This window comes from Thalassophryne amazonica, chromosome 7, assembly GCF_902500255.1.
Source record: "Thalassophryne amazonica chromosome 7, fThaAma1.1, whole genome shotgun sequence".
NCBI lineage: Eukaryota > Metazoa > Chordata > Actinopteri > Batrachoidiformes > Batrachoididae > Thalassophryne > Thalassophryne amazonica.
The window spans coordinates 76,056,747-76,083,020 of NC_047109.1; the positions used below are offsets into that span (position 1 = coordinate 76,056,747).

At 40.6% G+C, this 26,274-nt stretch overlaps 1 protein-coding gene and 1 long non-coding RNA gene across 2 annotated transcripts; one reads left to right on the forward strand and one right to left on the reverse strand.

The window, feature by feature from the left end:
• Positions 1 to 367: 367 nt before the first annotated feature.
• LOC117514227 lies at positions 368 to 15,581 on the reverse strand. The gene is made up of 3 exons (XR_004561836.1): positions 15,480 to 15,581; positions 14,650 to 14,812; positions 368 to 496 (listed from the first exon to the last, which is right to left on the reverse strand). It is a non-coding gene; the product is annotated as an uncharacterized LOC117514227 (long non-coding RNA).
• Positions 15,272 to 25,949, forward strand: il11a (interleukin 11a). The gene is made up of 5 exons (XM_034174581.1): positions 15,272 to 15,711; positions 16,390 to 16,544; positions 19,146 to 19,241; positions 24,125 to 24,286; positions 24,402 to 25,949. Exons 1-5 carry the CDS (start codon positions 15,705 to 15,707, stop codon positions 24,579 to 24,581), a joined length of 600 nt encoding a protein of 199 aa, XP_034030472.1. The 5' UTR covers positions 15,272 to 15,704; the 3' UTR covers positions 24,582 to 25,949.
• The last annotated feature ends 325 nt before the right edge of the window (positions 25,950 to 26,274 follow it).

Consider the following 26,274-nt stretch of genomic DNA (forward strand, 5'->3'; position numbering starts at 1 on the left):
ACCTCACGGTCGAAACGTTGTGATTGAAGGTTAGACCTTAGCCTTGTGAAGCACTTTGGGGTGACTTATGTTGTGATTTGGTGCCATATAAAGAAACTGAATTGAACTGAATTAATTCAGTCATAGTTAGTCCAAACTATACCTTTTTGGAAGCTTTATGACCAGAAAAATTATGTGGTACACTTTCAATATGGTTGGAGGATTTTTAAATGTTGACCCTAAGTGGTACTGAAAACCCACTTGGCACAGGGACTATAATGACAAGGAGAGACGTCACATTATTGCCCAACGACGCCAGCCCCCTCCAGTGTGTCACTATTTCTCTTTCTCCTCACTTTGCATCGCGTGCACACTCACTTGCTCTCTGACGTCAGTCAGAACATAGGGGGCCAAGCAGAGGGAAGATGGGGGATAATGGTGATGAAGGTCGGGGTAATGTTGCCATGACAATTACCCAGATCAGATGCCCTGTCAGAGCTACGCACTCTGGACAGACCTGGAGAGAATGAATGGGCACAGAGTGACGGAAGAAGAGAGGAGGAGGCGAAGGTCACGGGGAAACTTCAAAATGTCCTGTTGTAGGAGAGTAAATATTAACAGTAACAGGCTGGGTCCTTCTGGTTTTCCCTTTGAACGCAATCTTAGAGTTTGTTTACTCAGACCCTGCTGGAATTCCCTGGAGGAAATGAATGTGCTACATAAAAATGATGAATATATTACTCCTCCTTCCCTCTTAATCCCATTTATCATCAGAGCAGCGCTGCGTCATGGCTACTGTGTACTTATGCCACTATGAGGTAAGCAGAGCATGAGACTTAACCCTAAAATCTACAAGACGTCATCATCATCATCCGCCTGGACATGGAAATGAATCTGTGGCAATAAGCATTTATGGGAAAACTACCCATATCAGAATAAACTGATCTGATATTTGCTTTCATCAAAGTGTAACCCTAATCACACTGAAGTATCAATGAGGAAAAATTCCCCATATAAAACAACAAAAAATTCTGCTCCATCTCTTCCTTCCTTGTCAATAAATGATGAAATTAATTAACTGACTATCACCACGGTGGGTGACGATAACCGAGAAGCCAGTGTGAGAGATCAGTTTTGCTTCTTTGTTCATAGACATGAGTGCTGTTGAGAAAATATTTTTTGACTGAAACTTTTTTAGCGTTGGACAGATTGTGCGGTGAAGCCACACAACACAAGCCCCAAAGGTGCAAAGTCGTCCCCCCGCCACCCAGAATTTTTTTTAAGATGATTATATAAATATTTGTATATTAGTGCATTGCCCGCGGGGAACCACAGGCTCTAGATTTGGTAGTGTTTATAAAAATAGGTAGCTCACATTTTTTAAGGGTAGTAATAAATTAATGAGTTGGAATGTCGTGTGAGTCCAGAATGTTTTTAGAACCTTAGACCTCAATAATTTTTAGAAGAGGAACTCAACCCTTTTATTTTCTGTTAATTATGTCATTTTAATGTTAATTTACTGTCTTAATGTATTTATAAATTGTTTAGCTTCTTCTATTTTGTCATTGTATTTTTAAATGGACCATAATGGAAACAAGTGTTTTCACTTTCTTGTGTCATCCATGTATTTTTAACATATTTACAATTATATTATGTTCTTATATTGAACTTGCTAAATAAAATCACGCACACACACGCACTAACACTAAGATGACTTACCACCCCCTACTGGAATGGCGTGTGAGACCATAATGTAGTTAGCAACATCCATTGTTCAGTGTTGTTAGCTAATATCCATAGCTTCTCCAAAAACATTAGTCCTATCAACTGTACGATTTGGCAGGGTTAATCCTTGACACAAAATACATAAGAATACCAAACGGCAAATGTCAGCTTTCTGCAGTTTCTCTGTGATTGAAGTTACAAGCACACACTGTCTTTTCCACAGTGCCACAAGCAGGTGCTTCTAATTTTAGACAGGCAGAATTAGAGACGGTCACCGAAGACATCAAACAGACTACAGTTTTCACTCATGGTACCGGCAACATTTAACTTAACTCACTCATGGTAACGGCAACATGAGATTTATCTAAATTGACTAAACCAATTGAACTACAAAAACACAATAAACAAATAACACTAACAACACTGTTAAACTAACATGAGCCACAATAACATTTAAAAAACCAAAACCCAAACCTGCCATGGTGCATTGCGACACAATGTCCATTGTTTATTGGTTAGCTAAAATTGCTGATTTCTCCAAAAAATGTGTCCTATCAACTTTCCATTTTTGCAGCATTCATCCTTGACCCAAAGCATACCAAACAGCAAATGTCAGCTCTTCCCAGTTTATGCGTGATCAAAGACACACACACACACACACACACACACACACACACACACACACACACACACACACACACACACACACACACACACACACACACACACACACACACACACACGCATGCACACAGAGGCCACTTAGCTATTGAAATATAGATAGACAGAGATAGATAAAGAGAGAGAGAACATTTGGGCAACTTTGATGCCACACTCTCCAGAGAATCCTTAGAAACTGCTGGAATTACTTTGTGTCAAATTACTGGGAAACCCAGATGAGAGGTCATACTAAACATTGCCAAGGGACATTATGCACAATACTATTGCCTTTGTAGTGCATTTCAAAGTTCAAAGGTGCCTCACAGCTGAGACACCAACCAGAAAAGGCCAGTTAAGATAAGATCGTACTTTATTCATCCCATAGGAAATTCAGGTATCCCTTAGAACCCATAGAAATTCAAATACAAATACACATGATCTAAAAGATCTGAATATACACATACACACAAGACTACCATCTATCACACATGGCTACTTTGGCAGGCAGGGATTGGCTACTGTTGTGCATGGGTGGTTGCTAATCACAACTCGGGGCTTGTCTGTGGAGTGGTGTGGGCAGCACCAGCGCATACTTCTCATGTCAAAGGTAACATTTTGGCTAAAACTGACCAAAAAGCAGTCATAATTTCTCAACTCAGCGTCAATGGCAAGCTTCTTTGTGTTTGTCCAGACCATTGTGGGTTAGTACAGACTATGCACTTGTTTTTGTAAAGAGCTATGTATAATGAAAAATGTCCTATCTTTCAATGTTAAATATAGTTTAAAAAACAGGGGTAGAGAAATCCACTGGTCCAAGGACATGGACTAGTAACTTTTGACCTATGTCTAGTTGATATTTTCCCCTGCTAGACTGATGTCTACTTAAAACTCTTGCCAGTCTAGTGATTAAAAGTGTTCAACAAAACCGATGATTTTTTTCAGTCTTGCGCCTTAAATAACTGAGCTGCTGTTTGCAGATTGCAATGACCTGCGCTGCGCCACTCAGTCACACTGCTGACTTCATGAATGACGCTCAGTCAACAAAGGAGAATCGTGTAAAAGAATGCGGTGTCCACATTCTACTTTTTTATCTGTACAGTCTTTTTCATGTCAGATCCAACAGATTCAGATATTTGTATTTTCACAAACAGCTTCCCCAGGTAATATCTGGACAGGTTCAGGGTTGCAAAGCAATTGTGGTTATAAGTATGTCAAAAAATGTCATGTCTTCTTATGCTCAAAATGAAAGAAATGATCCACAATCTGATCAACACTACAGTGTAAGGAGTTCTTCCCAGATTGATTACACAATCAAATTTCGGGAAGACTGGCTGAAGATGCATAATTAAAGTCAAAAAGACAACCAAATAAAAAGCATTTTTGGTAGAGGCAAGTGGAGTCGGGTTTAAACTGTTTCCTGTCCGGAATGGCTTACTTTCAATGTGCAGCCAAACTGTAGTTACCTCCACCAAGGAAGTCATGTTTACATGCTGGAGTTAGTCTGTCTGTTACCGGGATTACGCAAAAACTCCTTGAGCAACTTGGTGAAATTATGGGATATGGCCCAAGGAAACCATTCATTTTTGAAGAGGCTCTGATTAAGGGGTCAGATCTAGGATTATTTCCCACTTTTGTTAACATTGCAAAATTGAGTATTTTTCAACATTTCATCATTTTTACCATGCCACAGCTAGTGGTTTAGATGTCACTATGTGCTGGGACTAACTCAGTCACCTTCTTACTCACTCACTCATTCATTCATGCAACATTTTAGTTGTGAGCCAGATTACTTCAGTTGTACTGGCACGATTGTCACCAAACATGCTATATGCATTATGTTTAGTGCCCCCAAGAAACCTATTGATTTGGAGGACATAAGGCCAAACAACATCACTGGAACATACTTTGTAAAAATCTTGTGAGCACAATAACTTCTTTTCTAATTGCCTGATTGCCACCAAACTTGGCATGTGTGTAATGCATGGTCACCCAAAGATACCTGTTGAGCTTGGGGTCAAAATCCTCAAAGCGTCAATGATAAGCTTGTTTGTGTTTGTCCAGGCCATTGTGAGTTAGTGCAGACTATGCACTTGTTTTTGTAAAGAGATGTGCATAATGAACAATGCCCTATCTTGCAATGTTAAATACAGTAAAAAAAAAAAAAAATAAAAAATCCTGGAGCCCACCTTTAAATGGATCCACTCCAATGGTTAAACATTTCAGACTGCAGGCTTACTTGTAGTTCCTAGGGTTTGTAAGAGTAGAATGGGAGGCAGAGCCTTCAGCTTTCAGGCTCCTCTCCTGTGGAACCAGCTCCCAATTCAGATCAGGGAGACAGACACCCTCTCTACTTTTAAGATTAGGCTTAAAACTTTCCTTTTTGCTAAAGCTTATAGTTAGGGCTGGATCAGGTGACCCTGAACCATCCCTTAGTTATGCTGCTATAGACGTAAACTGCTGGGGGGTTCCCATGATGCACTGTTTCTTTCTCTTTTTGCTCTGTATGCACCACTCTGCATTTAATCATTAGTGATCGATCTCTGCTCCCCTCCACAGCATGTCTTTTTCCTGGTTCTCTCCCTCAGCCCCAACCAGTCCCAGCAGAAGACTGCCCCTCCCTGAGCCTGGTTCTGCTGGAGGTTTCTTCCTGTTAAAAGGGAGTTTTTCCTTCCCACTGTAGCCAAGTGCTTGCTCACAGGGGGTCGTTCTGACCGTTGGGGTTTTACATAATTATTGTATGGCCTTGCCTTACAATATAAAGCGCCTTGGGGCAACTGTTTGTTGTGATTTGGCGCTATATAAAAAAATTGATTGATTGATTGATTGATTTCTTCCCTGGCCCATATAGCCCACCCTTTCACCATATGTCAAGAAAATCAATTTTGTAGTTATTGCATAAACTTGCTACAATTTATCTCTAATAGTCACAGAGATATGTATGAAGTGTTGTTAGAGGTATGAGCTCTCAGAGTACTCTATAATGTAACCCTCAAGTGACCAAGCTATTTTAGCGACTAATATCATAGGATAATAGCATCAAATATATAAGAACTAGTGACTAGTAAATATGCCAATACTTTAACACAAATCTCAATGAACCCATCAGTCATCCTGTAAATCTTGCTATTCTAGGTCTGTTGACCATGTTTCCCTGCAAAACAGTAAAATGTAATGATTAAAGTTGGCAAATTACAATACTAGGGTGACCATATTTTGATTACCAAAAACCAGGACACTCAGCCCAGCAATGAGATGCTCAAATGAAACTCGGTTGGCAGCAGGTACTAATCGGCAGAACTGGAACGGTTGGCAGAACCGGAATGATTATACAACTGACAGAATGATTGACAGAACAATACCTTACAATGCCCCCTACTCACAAGATATTGATAACCAACCATCCACCCTTCCATCCATCCATCCATCCATCCATTTTCTTCTGCTTCATCCGAGGTTGGGTCGCGGGGCAGCAGCTCAAGCAAAGCCGGCCAGACCTCCCGATCCATACACACCTCCCCCAGCTCCTCCGGGGGAACCCCGAGGCATTCCCAAGCCAGCTGCGAGACGTAGTCCCTCCAGTGTGTCCTGGGTCTACCCCAGGGCCTCCTCAAGATAATGAAATAAAATGTTATGTTAGCAGAAAGCCCCCCCCCCCCATCATGTTCAAAAAACAAACTTATCTCTTTTCTGTCCCAGTTAGCACTAATCACTGGAATAGCAGATTGCCATATTGGGAAAATTTACCCTCACTAACACTAGATGGCACCACACAAGTTCCCATTCTGCAAATCCGTCACTGTTCTCTCGAGAGTGCCTTCTATTGCAAACCTATACCTTTATACAGTGGCTAAATAACTTGATTATTTTAATGGTGAGACTTGGTTATCTCATCAATACTTGATTAGGGGGTAATATAAGCAAAAACAACCCATTCCACCGATTGACATCCATTTCACCAATTACCAGTTGTTCCAGTTCCATTCTGGGTATCGTTCCAGTGATTAGTAGCTCCCCAAATGCCAATTTAATGGTCCAATAAAAAAAAAACAATGAAAACCAGGACACTGTCATCACTTTCCAAAAAAAAAACAAAAAACAGGAGAGCCAGGACAGGACATGAAAAATGTCCTGGGAAAACAGGACATTTGGTCACCCTATACCAGGGGTAGGCAACCTGTTCCAGAAAGAGCCATGAGGGTGCAGGTTTTCTTTGCAGCCACTGACTCCACCAGGTGATTTCACTGATTAACTGATTTCATCTGCTCAAAGTGATATTAATCAGTAAAATCACCTGGTGGAGTCAGTGGCTGCAAAGAAAACCTGCACCCTCATGGCTCTTTCTGGAACAGGTTGCCTACCCCTGCCCTATACAATACCATTTGAAGCTATAATACTGAAAGTCTTATAGATCTTCCTGGGGGTCATAAGTGATCCCGCACAAGTTTGGATTATACAACCCCAATTCCAATGAAGCTGGGACGTTGTGTAAAATGTAAATAAAAAGAAAATACAATGATTTGCAAATCCTCTTCTACGAAGCCACGCTGTTGTAACACGTGCAGAATGTGGTTTGGCATTGTCTTGCTGAAATAAGCAGGGACGTCCCTGAAAAAGACATTGCTTGGATGGCAGCATGTGTTGCTCCAGAACATGGATGTACCTTTCAGCATTGATGGTGCCATCACAGATGCGTAAGTTGCCCATGCCATGGGCACTAACACACCATCACAGATACTGGCTTTTGAACTTTACGCTGGTAACAGTGTGGATGGTCTTTTTCCTCTTTTGTCCAGAAAACACAATGTCCATGATTTCCAAAAACAATTTGAAATGTGGACTCATCAGACCACAGCACACTTTTCCATTTTGCGTCTGTCCATTTCAAATGAGCTCGGGCCCGGAGAAAGCGGTGGCGTTTCTGGATGTTGTTGATGTATGGCTTTCACTTTGCATGGCAGAGTTTTAACTTGCACTTGTAGATGTAGTGACGAACTGTGTTAACTGACAATGGTTTTCTGAAGTGTTCCTGAGCCCACACGGTAAGATCCTTTATACAATATTGGTTTTCAATGCAGTGCCGCCTGAGGGATCGAAGGTCACGGGCATTCAGTGTTGGTTTTTCGGCCTTGCCGCTTACATGTAGAAAGTTCTGTAGATTCTCTGAATCTTCTGGTTATATTATGGACTGTAGATGATGGATCCCTAAAATCCCTAAATTCCTTGCAATTGAACATTGAGAAACATTGTTGTTGAACTGTTGGACTATTTTTTTCACGCAGTTGTTCACAAAGTGGTGATCCTCACCACATCTTTGCTTGTGAACGGCTGAGCCTTTTGGGGATGCTCCTTGTATATCCAATCATGACACTCACCTGTTTCCAATTAGGTGTTATTTGAACATTCATTAACTTTCCCAGTCTTTTGTTGCCTTGTCCCAACTTTTTTGAAACGTGTTGCAGACATCCATTTCAAAATGAGCAAATACACGACGTCCCAACTTGGAATTGGGGTTGTACCTGCCACACGGATCAGCTGATCCTTGCAAAATTCTATGAACAAATGCAGGAGAAATAGATTGACAAATTCATGGTAGGAAACTTTTTCTGATTAAAATTAGAAAAATGGTGCACAAAAATAAAAGTCCGGGGTCATAAATAACCCCACTCGGTCGCTTGAGGATTAAGAATAAATTCCTAATATTTGGGACTACGGTCACCGAGTTATGTGAAAATGTGAGAAATGAGCAAGTGGCAGTGTAGTGATGTGAAGACTGTGAATGAAGTGAGTGTGAGTAAACGGAATCTGTCACAGGTTCCCCCTCTCTGTCCTCTCTCTGATGTCTTTGAGGTCGCAGTCTGAGTGTCTCACTCTGTTTCTCCTCCTATGGTGGTTTACACAGATTGGTGATGTAATGGGTAGCATATGAAGGCCACACACAAACACACAGACACACATACAAACACTGATGCTCATGCACGTTATACAGACACCGCACTTATACCACCACATACCCATAATTACACACACATACTGTACGCACACCCATTTACACAAACCCTGGATTCCCCCTTTTCCAAAAAGCATGCTCTACTGTGCGCTCACACTCGCTCTCATGCACAAAAACAAAAGTCCAAACAAAGATACCGTACGTTTTGCACTCGCACATGTGAACGCAAACACGTGTGAAGGATGCACACGCAGTGGGAGCGACCAGTGCCGCTTGTGAACCACCCAGGAGACCCTCATCATGAGAGGCAGCCCAGAGAGCGAATGAGGGAGAGTGACTAACTTCACTCTTTCTTTTCTTCTCTCCCCAGCTGTGTCTTCAAACGCTCCTTTGATGTGGCAAATTAAAAAGACCGAGTGTGTCAATATCTCCCTCCGTCCAACCACACTCATCCATTTCCTCTCCTTCTCTCCTCCTTTCTCTTCTTTTCTTCTCCACTATTGACCCGAGAAAGCAAAGCACAAGCTTGTTTTTTTTTCTTTCTTCTTCAACGCAACAGTTCCACCACCCACTTTCTGCCACCAGGCCCTCATCATTTCACGGGTGTTTGTTTGTCTGTGTAGTCCACCGGTGGACTGGCAACGCTGTGTGAGTGTGTGCATACGTGCACGTAGAAGGCCTCCACCAATTATTTTCTAACCACACCATGAGTGTACGTCTGTGAATGGGGTCTCCTAATCTCACACCCGGACTCAAACGTACTTTCTTCCTTTTCCCAAAACCTCTCTCTCTCTTTCATTCACTCTGCCCCCCCACTGCCCACCCCACCACCTTCAGGGGCATAACCTGGATTTTCTGTGCAGTGGTACTATAATGTAGAGCAGGTAGCTCAGTGGGACAACTGCCAATATGTAAACGTGGGTTTGATTCCTGCTCACACTGCTGTACACACCGTCTGCATCGTCCCCATCCACCTGTAAATGGGTACCGGCTTTGTCTGGTGAAGTAACCTGCTTTGGACTGACATACCATCCAGAAGTCATAAACTGTTTTGGACTTGACACTATAAAATCCAGGGATAACCACCAGCGCCAGCAGTCCTCAGAGCCTCTTAAGGCTCTGTAATCACATGCTCAAAATAATATTATTGTTGTACTTAATGCTGCCTCAATAATTTGAGTAATTCTCTTCTAAACTCTTAAAATAGAACAAACCTTTTTTGTAACATTTTATAATGTACACTGCCCGTCAAAGGTTTGGACACACTTTCCTATTCAAATGAATGGGAATGAGGGGTAGTGTATATATATTTACATAAGGCATCTGCTAATTAAGGTTCATATTGGTTGTATTCTTCAGCATAGACTGTTCAGACTGTTGAAGTGAGATGGGAGCCATGAATAGGAAGTGGGGTCTGCTCAACAAAACTTGCAACTTGGGAAGGTCACCATCTTTGTTTGCCATTCTTGTTTGTTTATTGACCAGTGGGTAAAAAAGTATTTAGTCAGCCCCTGATTGTGCAAGTTCTCCTACTTAGAAAGATGAGAGAGGTCTGTAATTTTCATCATAGGTACCCTTCAACTATGAGAGACAAAATGAGAAAAAAAATCCAGGAAATCACATTGTAGGATTTTTAAAGAATTTATTTGTAAATTATGGTGGGAAATAAGTATTTGTATTTGGTCAATAACAAAGTTCAACTTAATACTTTGTAACATAATCTTTGTTGGCAATGACAGAGGTCAAACGTTTCCTGTAAGTCTTCACCAGGTTTGTACACACTATAGGTGGTATTTTGGCCCATTCCTCCATGCAGATCTCCTCTAGAGCAGTGATGTTTTGGGGCTGTCGCTGGGCAACATGGACTTTCAACTCCCTCCACAAATTTTCTATGGTGTTGACGTCTGGAGACTGGCTAGGCCACTCTAGGACCATGAAATGCTTTATACAGAGCCATTCCTTCGTTGCTGGAGCGGTGTGTTTGGGATCATTGTCATGCTGGAAGACCCAGCCACATTGTATCTTCAATGCTCTCACTGATGGAAGGAGGTTTTGGCTTAAAATCTCATGATACACGGCCACGTTCATTCTTCCCTTAACACAAAGCAGTTGTCCTGTCCCCTTTGCAGAAAAACAGCCCCAAAGCATGATGTTTCCACCCCCATGCTTCACAGTAGATATTGTGTTCTTGGAATGCATCTCAGCATTCTTCTTCCTCCAAACACGATGAGTTGAGTTTTTACCAAAATGTTCTATTTTGGTATCATCTGACCACATGATATTCTCCCAATCCTCTTCTGGATCATCGATATGCTCTCTGGCAAACTTCAGACGGGCCTGGACACATACTGGCTTAAGCAGGGGGACACACCTGGCACTGCAGGATTTGAGTCCCTCTCTGCGTAGTGTGTAGCCTTTGTTACTTTGGTCCCAGCTCTCTGCAGGTCATTCATCAGGTCCCTCCGTGTAGTTCTGTGCTTTTTGTTCACCGTTCTCATGATCATTTTGACCCCATGGGATGAGATCTTGCGTGGAGCCCCAGATCGGGGGAGATTATCAATGGTCTTGTATGCCTTCCATTTTCTTACAATTGCTCCCACAGTTGGTTTATTCACACCAACCTACTTGACTATTGTAGATTCACTCTTCCCAGCCTGGTGCACATCTACAATGTTCTTCCTGGTGTCCTTCAACAGCTCTTTGGTCTTGGCCGTGGTTGAGTTTGGAGTCTGATGTTTGAGGATGTGGATAGGTGTCTTTTATACAGATAACGAGTTCCAACAGGTGCCATTAATACAGGTAACAGGTGGAGGACAGAAGAGCTTCTTAAAGAAGAAGTTACAGGTCTGTGAGAGCCAGAAATCTTGCTTGTTTGTGGGTGACCAAATACTTATTTTCCACCATAATTTACAAATAAATTCTTTAAAAATCTTACAATGTGATTTTCTGGATTTTTTTTCTCATTTTGCCTCTCACAGATGAAGTGTACCTATGTTGAAAATTACAGACCTCTCTCATCTTTCTAAGAAGGAGAACTTGCACAATCAGTGGCTGACTAAATACAGTTTGGCCCCACTGTAGATAGGTGTTGGTATGCAGAACACTTTTATTTTTATTTTTTTTACCCTTTAGGTGTAAGTTAGTCAGTTGCCATCAGCCACCATCATAGAGATTACGAAAATATTAAAGACCTGATTTACTGCGATACCAGATAATGAGTGTCAAATTGTGTGGGCAATCAAAAATTTTCCACATTAGGGTAAGACAGTTTTGCAAGTGATTTATGAACACTATGCACTTGATATTGGGTGGTAACGTGATGTATAGAGGAGTATGTAAATTAATATTTTGCATGTGGTAATGTCTGTAATTAAATGAGCCACTTGTAGGTATGTTAGCACACTTATGTAGCCCAAATACAGGAACTCTATTAATTTGAATCTCAGAGTCACAGGTCAAGGTAACTGGAAGCATTATTTCATCTCAGACTACTTCAAAAGATCATATTTACCAGGGGCTGAGATGTAGTATGTTCAGTCAGTGTTGCCATATTTTTTTCTGAGACTTTTGCTAACCTTTTTGATAGATTCTCTTGATGCTACTAGCATAACATCAACAACAACAAAAATTGCTGAACATGTCTACAGTTACATTCAGATAACTTTTGTGTGATGACAGCATCTTTTGTACCACCTTCGGGTGTGTCCACACAAAACTGTAGAAATGGATGAGTTCTGACCCTGAGCCAGTCTACTCCAGCACATCAACATACTGATGTGATGTTTTGTCGCTATGCAAATCCAGAAGATACCCTTCAGCCACATTCAACATTGACAGAAAACCATGTGAGAGTATCTGCCAGTAACCACAACCTTAAATGTAATCATAACTACAAAGAACAACAGAAACCTGTTTTCTTCACAGAAAGCCTAATTTTTGCTGAGTCTCTACACATATGCCAAAGTGTAGCTTCTGCATCCACAGAGCAATGGAATCTTAGTGTCACTGCGTGATACCTGAGAATTAGAACTCATTAAAGATATCATGTATGAAAGTTTAAATTTTAGTTCAGAATATGCAATAGTCCAACAGAAATGTAATGATTTGTGTTAGTTTGATTTGGTCTACAAAAGGGATGAATGCAGTGGTACAACCAGCACCCCCTTGCCTAAAACACCCCTTTTACACTGTCTGTGTATGTATGTTCACAAAAAAAAAAAAAAAAAATGAAAACTATTGTGACCGGAGGACCTTTGTGGCCGGGACGGTGGTGGGATCGAACCTCAGACTGCTCGAACTAAAGACCAGAACTCCAAAGGGGAATTCCCCGTTAGCCAAGCTAACAGGTCAAGGTAACTGGAAGCTTTATTCTAGCTTTATTAGCCAAGCTAATGGGAACATCTTTTCAATCCGGACTTTGCCTTACTACATATTTCCCCACCATTTTTGACTTTGTCCCGAAGTTACAGGTGTATTTATGCATGTTCTGTGACTACCCACATCTTGCCGACAACACCAGTTGTGACCGGAGGACCTTTGTGGCCGGAACGCCAATGGGATCGAACTCCGGACTGCTCGAACTAAAGACCAGAACTCTACCAGGTCAGCCAAAGGAGAATTCCCCATTAGCCAAGCTACAGGAACATCTTTTCAATCCGGACTTCACCTTGCTACACTAGCTTGATGTGATCATGAGATACTCAGTGTGATTAGCAGGATACACATTTGCTAAATGGGGAGTTTAGAAATTGTGGGGTTCATCCTTTCACTCGGGACAAAAATTATTTTAAATGGCGCAGTATTGTTTTAGAACACAAATACCATCATGGGCTAACTGGCTATACAATGTAATGGTACCAGGTAAGCTAAAAACAATCATAGAACAGTGCTTCTCTTCAATGCTGAACAGGTGAAAATATCACAAGAAGTGTCTAGTAGCATGTGCATGGTCTCTATGGTGGTAAACGTGCATCTTTGCCACACTAAATGTAAATAAACTTGGACTTACAGAATAAGCCCCATTAGCAATGGCCTTATAATGACTCAGTGGACAGCAGCACCAATAGATGGCTATGTGGCTAAGGTAAGTCGCTAACTGTATAATCAGTCATTTAAAAAAGTTTTACTAATATTCTAATGACAACGCCCAAGCTGAAAACTGTTAGATTAGATTAGATATACTTTATTGATCTCACAATCAACTTCCCCTTTAATGGAGTCAGTCAGTGAATCAATCACCAAGTCAGTCAGTCAGTGCACAGTAAAATCCTGTTAATTTAACTAAAAAAAATTGTTGAAGGTGACTGCACAAAATATTTTTAAGTAGCCCTAACTAATTTAGTTTATAACTTTAAAAATTGATTGGGGTCACTTAATCATTTTTATGTAGTCGATTTCAATAAATGTTTTGAGTTAAATGAACTTATCTGGATTTACAGTGTGTCTGCAAAATTTCTGTAAATACCGCCATAAAAACTACTACAAATTTTTGTTTCTAATAGACACTAGGTAACAACTGGTCAACCTCCTAATTTGGGCCATGTTGGCATCTTATACCACCATGATTAGCAGTTATTATTTTATATATTAATTTAAACAGGAATGTTGGCATGCAGGAGGACATGTCTGGGCTTGTTCAGGCAAGTACATGTGAAGTCTGCCTTTTATTTGCATGTGATTATGTTGCTAATGGAGGGGTCCTGAAGACCACTCTCGCTTGTATTATAAAGCAAATTGACAGTGTTGTCTTGAGAAAACAAAGCTGTCACACAGCACATGATGTAATATTTATTCTCAGCGCTTTTGATACATTTTAGGATGGCACTCCTAAATGCCACTGTGCGGTACACGTGCAGAGTGCGATGCATTTAATGCCCCTGCATGCCTGGACGACTGGAAACTCATTTCTGCCCTTTGCAACAGTTGGCCACGCTGTGCTGCACCTGACTGAGTGTTTCCAGGCCGTGTTTGTGTTTGTTTGTGCAAAGAGAAGCCAGAGAGTGAGAGGAGGTAAAGGCCCTGTCACACCTTGATGTTTTAGACTATGTATGCTGACCAAATGACTCAGTGGACAGCAGCACCAATAGATGGCAATGTGGCTAAGGTAAGTCACTAACTGTAGAATCACCTTGACGATTTAGCCTACGTATGCCGACCGAATAGGCTAAATCGTCAGGGTGTGACAGGGCCTTTACAGATAGTGCGAGAAATCCTACAAGCGCCTACATTTCTGTGTGGCCTGTTGACAGTGAGTTCTGTGCATCCACTGACGGTGACCCCTATCGTGACCCCTACGTGCATACATTCATGCATGCACATATGTGTGTGTGTCCACTCACGGTTTCTGTGCAACATTTTCAGAGGCCCCTTCTGCTTTGGGCAACACCTCTCCCCAGCTCCTATCCGTTCCTCACTCTTTCCTTCACCCTGGAGAGAGCGAAGGAGCGAAAAAAGAAGGGGTGGGGGCAGTGGAAATAACAGGCTGCTGTCTCAAGAGGGGTTCTGAAAAAAAAGAGCAAGGGGTGAGAGAAATTAGAGAGAGAGAGTTTACATTTATTTTTTTGCACAGATGCATGTGGATGTGATGATTTTCTGGGTGAATAAAAGTGAAAATAAATGATCCAAAATAAATAAAAGTGTAGTTACACAGTTACATGAATGCAGATGGGCTGATATAGAAACAATGGACTTTTTTTAAGAAAGAGAGGGGAGGGGAAGGAGTGAAGGGGGGGAGAGATAACAACAACAAAAAAGACGCAGATGGAACAGATTGGCGCAGGTAGCAGGGAAGTGCCGCAGATAGAGACGACGGGAGAAAGTGATAGAGGAAAGAAAAAACAACGGAACATTTTTTTTTTTAAAGTTTCGCAAAGGGAGACGGAGCGGGGAGGGGAGGGGGAGGAGAAAGAGAGAGAGAGAGAGAGTGTGTGTGTGTGTGTGTGTGTGTGTGTGTGTGCGTGTTTTTATGAATGAAGTGAGTCACTGCGCCGATGTGTCATAGGCCCGACGTCTTTATAAAGGAAGTTTTAAACAAGCCTAAACACTTCACTGCGCGCAAAAATTGGACTTACCACACTCGCATCCCTCTCTCTCCCTCTCTCTCTCTCTCACGCTGTCTCTCTGCATTTCTGTTACTTCTCTCTGTCCAAAAAAAAGGAAAAAAAACTACCTTCTTTTATAAAGAAGACTACAGGAGCTGATCTCAAACTTTACTGAAAACATAAAGTTTGCCGATCCTCCTCTTCTTCCATCACTCTGTCCTCCTCCTCTCATCCATCCTCTCGTCCTCCGCACTGACTGAAGAGACTGGAACACGTGACTATATCCGGAGTTCAATCTATTTATTTTTTCCCCCCTTATTTATTTGATCTGTTTTTGGGGGATCCAAATCAATATGAAATGTAAGTGATGACACCAGTTTCATTTCTACAATTTATTACTTTGTGTTTCAGCTTTGTTGATATTATGGATTTTTTTTTCAACCTGATATCTTGACTTTTAAAAGTTGATAGGCTGAACTTACACACAGCTTGGTGCTCCTTTTGAAAGTCACAGAGCTGCTTTGGTGTTTTTTGTTTTGTTTTGTTTTGTTTTTTTGTTTTTTTTGGCTGTGATTCTTGTGGTTCACCTGTAATTATCAAGCATCCATCATTCCAACACCACTTGTGGTTGCCTTTTAATACTTAGTCTACCTTGTATTTGAACTTGAAAGAAAAAGAATGAATGAGCTTACTGTTCCACAGTTTGCTCGGTTTTGGTCTATATAATTTATACCGTGGGCTCACACACCTATCCAGTTGCAGGTGTGACAATCGGCGGCATTCATTGCACTGCTTATGGAATGGTGATATTCAGTGTCAAAGCCCAGCTTTTAATGCTTTAATTTACATTCAGCTTGTGAAAACACGACTGTGACATTGAAGCTGTGCAGGATTCTGCTGCCAAATGTGCGTCGATTGTTTATATTATGGTGCAATATCTTCCCATGGAGCTGACAGCTGTGGCCTGAGGTCATTATCATTATGGTGAGATGACAGCACCTCTCTGCTAATTGCTTCCGTTTTGTTCTGCCCTTACAGTGCTGCTGGACTCCTCCTCATCGCTCCTGTTCTCGCTGCTACTGGCCCAGCTCCCTGTTTTCATGTCTGCCAACCCCGTCCCTCGGCGTCCCAACTACATGGATAAATTGTCTAATCAGACCAAAAATCTAATGAAGCTCACCCAAGACTTGCTGGTAAGTGGATGCATGGTCAACCGCTGCTATTGATTGGAGGATAGGTTAATGAGGCCTTGACCTGTGCTAATTGAATGATGAAGAAGTGGCTGATCGATGGTCTCCTAATTAGATTTTGCTGTTAATGTTACCTCTCGGTTCAGGTAACCTTGCACTTCAAACATGCATTGCGTCATGCACTGCAGAAGCGTTGCTCACAACTCTGGTTCGATCTAAGCTGCTTTCACTGAGGACACACTGGCGGAAGGCCATCTGCATGTTTAAGTAGCACAAAGCTTTTAGGGAGATTTAACTTAGTGATCTCACATTTAATCCAGAAAGGAGGTGAGCTCTGACTCAGCAGGCTCGTGGTCTGGTCACCCACTTATTGGTGGCACGACTGGTGCTCAGGCCTTCACCCAATCACAATCAGGCGCAATGAAAACAACGCCATGTGGAATTACTGTGGAAGCTCCTTGACAGGGGGAAAGAGACACAGAAGCAGACAACTAATCTGTTTAAAGTTCCTCATTAAGATCATTTTAAAAATCAAAGGCTGTATGAGGGTCAAGTAGGGGAAGTCCAGTTTCGACTCCAAAAGTGGACCATCACCCGTTCTCAACTTCGTACAAAGCGATTACATCATCATGATGTCAGAATAACATGCCATCTGAAATATCCAATGCTCGTGTTGTTATTATTTCAATGTCATGAAGATGTAATAGTCTTGTAAGGAATAGATGATGATGGTGGTCCAATTTTGGGACCAGATGTCCAGTATAGGTATACTTCCCTATCTCAGGTGTTTGTTTACATAAAAACAGGAGGAAAAAGTATATGAACCACACATTAAATTTTACTGGCAGTCGTATCAACAGAGAAATTAGATTGGACAACTTGTCCAAGATTTGGCTCCAGCTGACAATCGTACATCATCTAGTGTTTCAATAGGTGAATAGAAAGTAAGATCCCACGTCTGGATGTTTAGTTACACACGACTGATCTCGATTCTATTTTTGCATTGTGCAAATTTTAAAATGTTTTTGCACATGGTGAAAAGAGTCAAAAATAGTCACATATGCTGTCTAGTCTTCGATGGGAGATAGTGTCAGCCACGGTATCGACGTTATAGTACAGATGAACCTTTCTCAAAAGTTGTGAGGAACAATATGTAACATGAAAGTTGTTGGTTATTGTGTGGGACTCTGCTAATGCGGACAAACAGAAAGTCCTTACAAAAAAAACCCACAACTAATTAATGCTTTAAACAGAGACAAAACATTTGGACGCTGGTGTTTATGCAGGTTTGGATGGGTGTGTGTGTGTGTGTGTGTGTGTGTGTGTGTGTGTGTGTGTGTGTGTGTGTGTGTGTGTGTGTGTGTGTGTGTGTGTGTGTGTGTGTGTGTGTGTGTGTGTGTGTGTGTCTCCATCCATATGATCTTACAATATATGCATTTCTATGGCTGTGTACATTGAGGTTTACATAAATAGTTGTGGAGGTGCAGAGTTTTGTGTTTGATTTTTGTCCACCACAGCAAAGTGACTTGATAAAATTAAATGCTCATATTTGCATTAAGGAAGAGACAGAAAACGGGCAGGATACTAGGCGCTGTTGGGTGAGGTCACAATCTATGATGAAGAGAACAAGAAAAGGAGGATAAGAGGGAGAATTAGAGGCCGTGAAAGATGCAGAAAAAACCACAAGAGATGAGGAGATCAGAGGGCAAACAAGATGACAAACCAGTGGCTTATGTGTGTGCATGCTTGCACGTGTGCATGGGATGCAACATGTGCCCATGCACCTGGTACAAAACCGAGACAGAGAAAGAGCGAAGAGGGAAGACAGGGATGGATGAGCACCAAAGCAATGGAGACAAAACATCAAGTGAGATCTTATGAGGGGCTGACAGGGAGACGGACGAGACACAATGCAGCACATTCATCACTGCAAACATCAACACAAACAGCTGGAAACAAAGAGCACGACAAGGAAAAGACTGCAGGAAATAAACTGTTTGTGCAAAACATATATTACTGATCGGAGATGACGCACGTCACACCTGTCATCACTGTTTATTCTCATTAATTACTGTATCGCACATCCATCACTAGTACTACACTCAGCTGTTCTACTGATAAGTATAGAGGCCTTGACAGGGCAAACTATCACAGATCTGCAATCAGGTTGTTTATCCCCCTCTGCTGGAAACAATGAGCATCACATCTGCTGTTTACAGTAGATCTCTTGCTGGGCAGCAGCACTGCGTCATTCCGTCTTTTTATAGCTGTGACCCTGGAGTTTCCCTACAGCCCTGTGTTGCCTGTCCCACTCGCTGCTTTCTTAGTCACTGCCTATGTTGTTACCCTCTTTCTGTGTAGAAAACATCCTGTGGTTTCAGGTCATTTGTTCTTTTTTGTTGACATGTGGCTGAACTCACACTGACCCAATTCCACCGCACTCCCCTCAGTGAAAGCTACTGTCTCTAAGCACAGCAAACAGTCATCCCATGGAGGTGGTGTGCTAATACTTTCCTCATGCTGCCGTGACTTGTCTCCGGATGAGTTAAATTGTGCTGATGCAAACTCCTGATGGGCCGCTCTGTGTCTTGTTTTCTCTTTCAGAGGGAGCACGCGTTTGACGCAGACGTGGAACCCCACAGGTTCACATCTTTGCCAGAAATGAGCAACAGATCAGCCAATGACCTCAACAATCTTGAGGTAATGCTCTGATAATGCACGAGTTTGTGTGTGTGTGTGTGTGTGTGTGTGTGTGTGTGTGTGTGTGTGTGTGTGTGTGTGTGTGTGTGTGTGTGTGTGTGTGTGTGTGTGTGTGTGTGTGTGTGTGTGTGTGTGTGCAGGCAGAGGAGCCGGCTTGTTTCTACGAGTTACATGCAGCCACACCCGTGTCTGTGAAGTATGTGTGCCCTGTGTCGTGACTGGATCTGTGAAAAATTTCCTACACTTGATCAAAGATGAAACAGAAGTAGATGTCTACTGCGCCGCAGAAAAAAGACTTAAAAATTGTATCTCCTATCACTTTTACTGACAACAAAGTCCAAATTTGTTGGTTCAGAGCTAAATAATGATGTAAATGGACTGCATTTATATAGCACTTTTCCATCTGCATCATGCACTTAAAGCGCTTTACAAATAATGCCTCACATTCATCCCGATGTGAGGGTGCTGCCATACAAGGTAGGGGAAACCGGGGCACTGTGAATCACAGGGCACAGTGGATCAGTAGCTATATCTGCAAAACTACATATACATTTGCAGTAGTTATGCCATGTTTTTATGCATAAAGACATCCCCCTTATAAATTAGTGTTTTGTTTTTGGATACATTAAGGGTAAAACTAAGTGGCAAGTGAAGTCTGTTTTTTCCTATCAAAAGTAAATTTTGTGGCTGTCAGTGTCTTTGTATTTATTTCTCACAACAGAAGGTGGCCCAAAAAATGTTATTAGTTAGCAGACTACCCAACTGATAAGTATGTATTATGTCTTCTCCAGACTATCAGCTATTTGATAACATGACTCATGTGTGTCATATGCACCCAGGGCACAGTGAATCAGTCTAGAAAGTGGTTTACTAAGCCCCAGTATCAAGTGGATGACAAATATTAGTTGTTGAAGCTTATACCTTTATTTTTCCATGAATTATTTCTCTAATTTTTGTATATTAAAAAAACATGTTTTCATGTTTGAACAGAAATTATGACAGTTGCATTCATAATAGTTTGTGAAGGACTTATATCACTATATAAGACACTCACACATTACGTAGCTGGTTTGATTCACTGTGCCCCGTGAATTAGTGTCCGGGGCACAGTGAATCAAAAATGTTAAAATTGATTTTCAACACCTGTAAATTACACTTGGGGAGGCATAAATAACACAGCCTAATAAACAATAACTTGCTGTATTAAATCCACAATAGAATGACCCAAACCTATGCATAATGTGTTTATGCTGCCACAAAACACATTCCTGTGCTCCAGCTTACTAGGGGATTAAGGACTTTGCCCAAGGGCCCTTAGTGATTTTCCAGTCAGGCTGGGATTTGAACCGAGGAGCCTCTGGTCTCAAGCCCAATGCTTAACTTCTAGACCATTACCTATGTGAAACAAGTTGACAAAATTACTTACTACAATCCAAAAAACACAAACCTAGAGGGGAAATTGGAGCGTGCAGATCTCCACCAAGGCCAATAGCCCACGCTAGCAAGATTAGCTACTGTTCAGTGACTGAATTAAGATAAACCTGAAGAGTATTGTGTTCCATTTGATCTGAACATTTATCCAGATCTGCTCTCAATCCTATACATTCATAGACAAGCACCAAACTTTGGAAAGGCTTTGGAAACAACAGAAACTGATAAACAAGCTAATTACGTCCACCAAGGATGTAATAAAATCATCAGCGTTTATTTATTTGTCTGTTTGTTAGCAAGATTACATCAAAACTACTGCATGGATTTTCACCACAGATCGATATTAGGACATGGAAGACTCCATTAAATTTGAGAGGTGATCTGGATCCAGATTGTGGATCAAGATTTGACGTTATATAAGCCTTGAAGGATTACATCAAAACTACCTAACGGATTCTCACCAAATTTGCACCACAGTTAGATATTAGGGCATGGAAGACTCTGAATTTTGGATGTGATCTGGATCCGGATTGGTGGATGTCAGAAATCTTGGACTTCTGTTGTTTCAAATTATGACATAAAATATGTTGAGAGAAATAGGGACAGAAAGATGATGTGTCTGCCTTTGCTACATACTTAAAAAAAATTCTTCCCGCAGAGTTGTGTGAACTTGTGACTGTGTTATTTGGATTTTAGAACATCTCTGCTGTTAATCAGAAAGTAATAGTTAACTTCTCTGATTAAAGACATTTCTTGGTGGAAATAGTCTCTCACTCTCTCACACAGACTCCATTTACTGTCCCTCACTCAACCATCTTCCTCACTCATACAAAAGTCAGAAAAAATCCTTTTTGCAGGGTTGTGTGGAGGTATGACTATCACGTCAGTATTACAACATAACAGATGTGAAACAATCAGTAATGGTTTACGTCTTTGATTGATTATATTTGTATGTGTAAGCTGTCTGTCTCACTGACAACCACACCTGTTCCTAATTCATCATCCATCCAGTATCCACTAACAAAAGCAAAACGTAGTTAGTTTTTGGATTGAGCTGGTGCACCTACATTCCTGTTGATCTGATGAGCAAAAAAGTTGATATCATGAAAATGTTTTTTAAAAAGCTCTATTTCACAATGTTAAAGAAAATTTCTCGAAGAAATAAAAAAAAATCCTGGATCCACCCTTAGATCTTAAGTACATGTAATTCCTACACAGGCCCTGAGGGCCATTAGCCTGGAGCTACAAACCACACGATGAAGCAGATGAGAGTCTATGACGTCTCCAGGATGGGACGCAAGTCCATCATAGGTTACTTCCTCTGCCAAGCCAATAGGATGAACTGGGATAATGATCTGGATCCACTCAAAAACTTATTTCTTTCTTTCTTGGTCCATGCTTCACCCCTCCACCAAGTTTGATGTCAATTGGACGAGTACATTTTGCATAATACAGCAGAATGTCAGACAGTCACACAGACAACAAAACCAACAAATGGTAATGAAAACATCACCTCCTTGGAGTGGGTAATTAAAATAAATAAATTCCTGATGATCAAAACTCATGCATTCATTTTGAGCAGATCTGACTACTACAACAGCAGCTTCAGTGGTCTCTGAAAAAAAAAAAACCTATTCAATAAGTTTGCCTTCAAAATTCTGGTTTTCCAGTCCTGCTCTGACTCTTACAGTTGAAAACCATCTTCCTTGTTTCTAAAACACTAAATGTCCTGAAGTCAGATATACTGTCAACTTACTTCAGCATTATGAACCTTTGGTGCTGGTTTGCTTGCTGCTCCCAGTGTCATATAGAAATTTGCAAAGACAACTTTCACCTTTTCTGTTGCACATTCCTGGCATAAACTTCCACAAATTTTTACTTTTACATTATCCAGAGAAATATGAAATCAATACTTACAACATTCCAAGCATTTTTAGAATCTTGTACCATCTTAGTGAAATTTTGCAAACAAATTTTGGAATCTATTTTTATTGTATTGTTTATTCCCTTAACCTTATTTGTTTCAGTTTACCTTAATTTAGTTTAATATATTTGTATGCAATAATTTTAAACAAATGTATATGATTACCACTGTTATCCTGTGTGCTGCCACATGATCAGGATATTGCAATTGCTCCCGTGTGTGTCTGTGCATGAAAGAACAAAATAGCTTCAAAAAATTGATTAATTTTCCGCAAACATGGTTGGAAAATTACTTGGGTTAGTGTATCCAAATAATTAACTTCTGGAACAGATGGGTCAAGGTCAAGCAAAACCTGTTTACCATAACATCTGTGCTCCCAGTGTGGCTCGAGATGTGAGCAATAGCTCATATTGATCAGTAAATTGTTTGTGACTTCAAAATGAAATTTTCGAGGACCACAATGGAAATAAGTGTTTATGCTTTTTTTGTGTTATCCTCTGCAATTTTATATCTTGTATGTATGTATTTTATGTACTTGTATTTTATTGCCAAATAAATCAAATCAAATCAAATCAAATTACAAAGAAGTGACAATATGAAGTAGAAAAAAAACCACCTTACTTGACCTTTTGTTGTCCCTTGAAGCTTGCTGCATGTATCGCTGACAATAAATATTCATAATTTACAATATAAATTTACAGGGTGACCAAAAAAAAAAAAAAAGAAGCCCAGAACAAATAAAAATTGTAATAAATCCTACACAGGCCCTGAGGCCCATTAGCTAAAACTTCATTCTACGATCATTCCACAAAGTTTCAGTTATCTTGGTTGCATAAAGTCATGTTCTTTTACATTTATGCTCCAAATGGTTTTGTTGGATTTGTTGGTGAAATAGGCCTCTAGGAATAATGTCTTTCCCTTGGTTGACCAAAGAAAAGACATTTTCCTTGGTCAACCAAGACATGGTTGGGGAAGTCAATCAATACTTGGTTGACGTCCCCAACCGTGTCTTGGTCAACCGTGTCTTGGTTGAGAAAGACGAGTCTTCCCCAAAATGCCAAAAGACTTGGACATTTTGCCAAGATATGTTGAACAATAGTCTTCCATAACATGTTTTGGTCAACCAAGGAAAACACATTTTGCCTGGAGGCCTATTTTGCCAAAAATTATACTATTTGGAGCATACATTTGAAAGAACATTTTATAGAAGAACGTTTTATGCAAAGTGATCAAGATAACTGAAACTTTGAGGCATGATCATACACAGACTGAATTTTAATTTTAAGAAATTTGCTGGACCTTTGTAGAATTTATTACAATTTTTATGGGTTCTGTTTTTCTTTTTGTTTGTTTGTTTTTTGTTTTGGTTTTTTTGGTCACCCTGTATTTCTCAGCATGTAGAACATTCCAGGGGATGCATCAGCCCCCTGATTCCCTTCACTGACAAATTTTCCTCTCTCATAAAGCATGTTTAATTACAAACTATGACATGCAACACACAAATCGAGCTGCCTTGTCTTGTTTGCAGGTGAAGACCACGCTCACTCAGCTGCACACTGGCCTGATGCTGTATGAGCACCACTTCGAGTGGCTGAACAAGGTGTCAAAAAAGCACCACCACCCTGCGCTGCCCAAACTGGCTGACATGATCAGAGCAATGAAAGCCCTCATGCACCTACTGCACTCCCAGGTAAGATCTTCAGGTGTCGTCAGCCAGTGTGTCATAAAGAGTATGTTCCTCTGTGTGTGTGTGACTTTCAGCCTGCAGTGCATTCACCTATTTGTCCCTGTCTTCTCATCCACAGATGGTGAGAGTAGAAGCCCCAAAGGTGACTCCAGCAGCCCCCTCCCTCCCTCCTCAACTCTCCCATCAGTTTGATGTCTTGCAGTCCACCAATGAGCTCCTGCAGCACTTCAAGCTCTTCTGTGACTGGGCGTATCGAGCATTCATCAGCCTCAAGTCCAGGATGTCGGCGGTACAATGATGACGCCTAAAATGAACAGCAGCAGAGCCAGTAAGGTTTGATGGAGCCCTGCTTCAGTTAAAGGGAATCAGGACCCTGTCAGTGTGCACTGTCGTTAACAGCATCCCTTAAGGTGCCCAAAGGCCATCCAGTGACATTTGCATTAAGGAATGTGTCTTTCTATAAGAGCCAACGAGGATGCACTATACTGCAGCCGGTCATGACTGATTCAACATCCACGTTAAAGTATACTGCAAGTTAAACTACTACAAGACCCTCCCTCAACCTCTTCCTCAAGTCCTCATAACCATGTTATTTATGTATTTATTTATTTATTGACTGTCTGTAATTTATTTAATTTTATTTATTTAAAGTTGCAATGTGTCACCCTCAATTTTTTTCTGTAATAACATGAATTTTCCAGATTTCCATAATCATTTTCACTCTCTAATGTGTTTACCTTAAAAAAGAAAAAAGAGAAAAAAGAAAAAGAAAACAAAAGGACAATATCTGGTAATGTTTTTTCTTCCACACTGACTTTTACATTTATATATTTCTGCAGCCATTAATTACTCCAGTAGCTGTAGCACAGTTTAGGGACGTCCAAGGATTTTGGAATGTCTCATTTACAGTGTCCTCAGATTAAATACATTTTACACAATGGTAATGACCTTCTAAACCAACATACAAAGGTATCGATTCACAATTCAGATTAAATTGCATTTATCAGTAACTAACAGGATGGTAGCCAAACAGAAGGACCACAGGTAGTTTCTATTTTAACTGTCTTTTCTTGCTTTCTGCATGATGAGGCATATTTAATGTTGTGGTAAATTTGTATGAATGTGCCCTGTTGCTGAGCACTGATGGAGCTGATTAGATTCTTTGCACAAACTTGTTAGGATTAGCCTCTTGAAAGAGTGAGATGGCTGATTTTAAACCTGTGCTTCGGGGTAGAATTTTTTTTCTTAGTAAAATTCCCCAAGCCTTAAAATACTATGTATTGTGACACTATTTCTGTACAGATGTACATAAATGTAAAGGAATGTAAAATGCTGTATGCAGTGCATTGGTGTATTATGTTTTCTACTATATATTGTAGAATACTTTACCAATTTTATCACTATAATTTTGATCATTCCTATTCTAGTATTTGTTACACTATTGCCTATTTATTTAAGTACTTTGGTGGATCTATTTATTTTTTTGCTGCAGAGGAGCAAGTCTCCTATCTTTTGTACTTTTTATACTGTTTCTATTCTTATTTACTATTATTATATCATCATGTTAAATTATTGCTGTACCATTTAAGATGTTTCTTCCACACACTGATTGGCCTCAATGTGAAATATGTGCCTTGGCAAAATAAATCTGAAAGAATGTGTACAATGGGTTTGCGTATGCTGAATTAATCTAAAATGTGATTTTTTTTTAATAATGATTTTTTTTTTAAATAAAAATAATAACAAATAATATTTATTGATCTCCTGTTGTAAAGTAAATATACCAAAAAAAAAATGCCAAAAGTTGTCATATTAAAGGTGGCATCTTGAGGTTCAGGATGTGAACTTGCAATCTCTGACACATAGGCAGATGCTCTGATTAGTCGGCTAAAAGCAAGGGCTCTAGCCTGAGTGGACAGCATATCCTGAGGCCTATTGACTACTATTACACAGCGATAGTAGTCAATGCTGGCCTCCATCATTCAGTATTA

Bases quoted from the DNA above. Each gene is read 5' to 3' on its own strand.
- il11a (XM_034174581.1), top strand. The intron at 16,545-19,145 runs GTAAGTGGATGC...TTTCTCTTTCAG, and splicing joins AGCTCACCCAAGACTTGCTG to AGGGAGCACGCGTTTGACGC. The intron at 24,287-24,401 runs GTAAGATCTTCA...TCTCATCCACAG, and splicing joins TGCACCTACTGCACTCCCAG to ATGGTGAGAGTAGAAGCCCC.